We start from the raw sequence: 2,693 nt of genomic DNA on the forward strand, positions 1-2,693 counted from the left end.
CATATGATCTATCTTTAGCCGCTAACTCCAAGTCTGTCATCTGTCTACAGGGTAGGATTGAGTTTACACATCACACGAGTCTTCCTACATCATATGATCTATCTTTAGCCGCTAACTCCAAGTCTGTCATCTGTCTACAGGGTAGGATTGAGTTTACACATCACACGAGTCTTCCTACATCATATGATCTATCTTTAGCCGCTAACTATAAGTCTGTCCTCTGTCTACAGGGGAGGTTTTAGTTTACACAACACACGAGACCAACTCCATCATATGATCTATCTTTAGCCGCTAACTCTATGTCTGTCCTCTGTCTACAGGGAAGGTTTGAGTTTACACAACCCACGAGTCCTCCTCCATCATATGATCTATCTGTTGCCGCTAACTTGGAATAATGAGTGTTTAAAAGAATCATTCAATTTAGTTTTTCTAACGAAAATAATGTTTGTTATTGAGTTTAGAAGAATCTCGGACGGGTCATTGGGTTAGTAGCGTATACTGTTAATGTAGGATAAATCTGTCAGGCTAGGTTTGGCTAGATTCATACATTCAACCACAAACGTGTCAATACATTTACGGTGAAACCAATAGAGGGAGTTGCTACACCGAACCCAATGTCGGTTGCTTCTAACTGTTTTCTCACAGCTACCGCAGGGAAATGTAACTTGGCCTGAGTAAGGTAAACATGTAAACTGGATTTATTTTACAACACTTATGAAACAAGTTATAACAATGTATATCAATCACGTTTGTTGTCCTGGATGGAAGCGTGCAAGGCCTATTTATGTTGGAGGAAACCGGGCTGGTGACCAAATTATTTTTCACGTCCAATCGGGGCGTCGAATCACGATCGTCCTGATGAAAGGCTAGTTTGATATCCACTGCGCCACCCGATAACAATAAGGGTCCATAAAAGAATGTTTTTGTGTTCCTCTTGGACGGTTATGTACGCCGGACGTTTCCCGGGTACGTAGTAATCACCATGGAGGCTGGTGGCTACCACCAATACCTTATGTTTTTGTATACATGTATATACAATCATTGGGGTTTACTTTCTCCATACAATTTTTAACTCTTTTATTCTTAATTAGACTACTATGTTTTTGGTTTTCAAATAAGTTCCACACAATGAAGTTTATATTTTCAACAGTTTTGTTGAAATTCTATTGTTATAACTATGGCTGTATTAAATATTGATCATGACGTTAATGGTGTAAGTTTTAATTTTATGACGTTTATAACAGTTAATTTTGCCGTATTTTATTTATATCACGTCTTTGATTAATCAACAAATACATCAATTATATGTAAAAGTAAAGAGCGTTATGGGGCGACATATGCAACATCGATTAGGGCTAACATAACAGAATAAACGCTTACGATGATCACGATACTTTGCAACGTAATGGTAATAACATGAACTGCCTCACCTTTATTCAAATTGAAGTGTCTGACATTTTACAGAAGTCTATTAATATGTTACTGAAACAGATATGGTATCTTCTCTATCTTCCTCTTAAATGGCAAGGCTTAACGCACTGTTCCTATGATGGTACCTCTATAGCATCATGCTAAATACCCTTCCCTAACCAGAGGTGTCAATGTGTGGTCACCGCACCGTATTGGACAGGTTCTGCTTCTTTTACTGAAAGCACGTGTATGCTAAAATAGGTTTGTTTTAATATGCAGAAAATATAAAACAAAAATGACATTCAACCACGATTGGGATGTGACAACCGTTTTAAGGCAGCCCCTGGAACATTTCGATATTTCGTTTCAAATTAAGTGTTATATGTTTTTATAGGGAAAAAAACAGTTGGAGAGGAACCTTAGGGTTTTAATGATGTATAATTTGATAAAACAAGTCATCTGCTTTACAGTGGTACCATTTAATTATGTTCAATTAACCTTAAGATGATGTGATTCCGTGTGGAAAGCTTCCTACTGACCTGGTATTTTTCATCTTATAGCAAGGTCTACACAGTGTTATCTGTATTAAAGTCCGCTTACCGAGAAACCCCGACAGGTCCTATCAGTCGGGGTGTGTTATTAAAGTGACACCGGTCACTGACTGAACTTTGTGTCGGCGGCCTTGTTTTTGCTCTCTCCTCAGCGATGTCTAGTCTAGCCGATAAGGTTGTGATCATCACAGGTTTGTTTGTAACCTTGTTACTCAGTAATGTGTTCGACTAACACACAATGCATGGTGCAGGTATAACTATAATTATTAACAACTCCACTGCTTCTATATTTAGAACCCTATTCATGCCTACTTACTTAGTTGATATAAGTTTGGGTTAAGTTTTTAAGACGGAACAAAACCTTGGTTGATATAAATTTGGGTTATGTTTTTAAGACGGAACGAAACATTATAACTTGCATATGTTTCTAGCTATCTATCAGATTCTGTTTTATATCATAAAAATAATGAAAACGTTATGCACCTCCTATAGTGAAGTATGAATCATACTTTTCCTTTATTATATTACATTGTATCACGTCATATAATCTTTAATGGCGAGTGCAAGCGCTATTTTACTTTCGAACTTTGAGAGAAATAGTTATTTCTTTCATCTTTTATGAGATTAAAAGGAATTAAAAAGGTTAATTGCTGTTGGATTAACGTATGTTTGAACTTCTCGTCCTCTGCTTACCAGCATACCATGTGACATTGAAGTGTTCATTTATCATTC

General features: G+C 36.9%; 1 protein-coding gene across 1 annotated transcript in view; it reads left to right on the forward strand.

The window, feature by feature from the left end:
* The first annotated feature begins 2,041 nt into the window (after positions 1-2,041).
* Positions 2,042-2,693, forward strand: part of LOC110451477 (3-oxoacyl-[acyl-carrier-protein] reductase FabG-like) — a 22,970-nt gene continuing 22,318 nt past the window's right edge. The window contains exon 1 of the mRNA XM_021499516.1: positions 2,042-2,152. Within this exon, the coding sequence (XP_021355191.1) occupies positions 2,116-2,152 (37 nt within the window). The 5' untranslated portion in view covers positions 2,042-2,115. The remainder of the gene's footprint in view (positions 2,153-2,693) is intronic.

The sequence above is a fragment of the Mizuhopecten yessoensis genome, unplaced genomic scaffold (genome assembly GCF_002113885.1).
Source record: "Mizuhopecten yessoensis strain PY_sf001 unplaced genomic scaffold, ASM211388v2 scaffold6063, whole genome shotgun sequence".
NCBI lineage: Eukaryota > Metazoa > Mollusca > Bivalvia > Pectinida > Pectinidae > Mizuhopecten > Mizuhopecten yessoensis.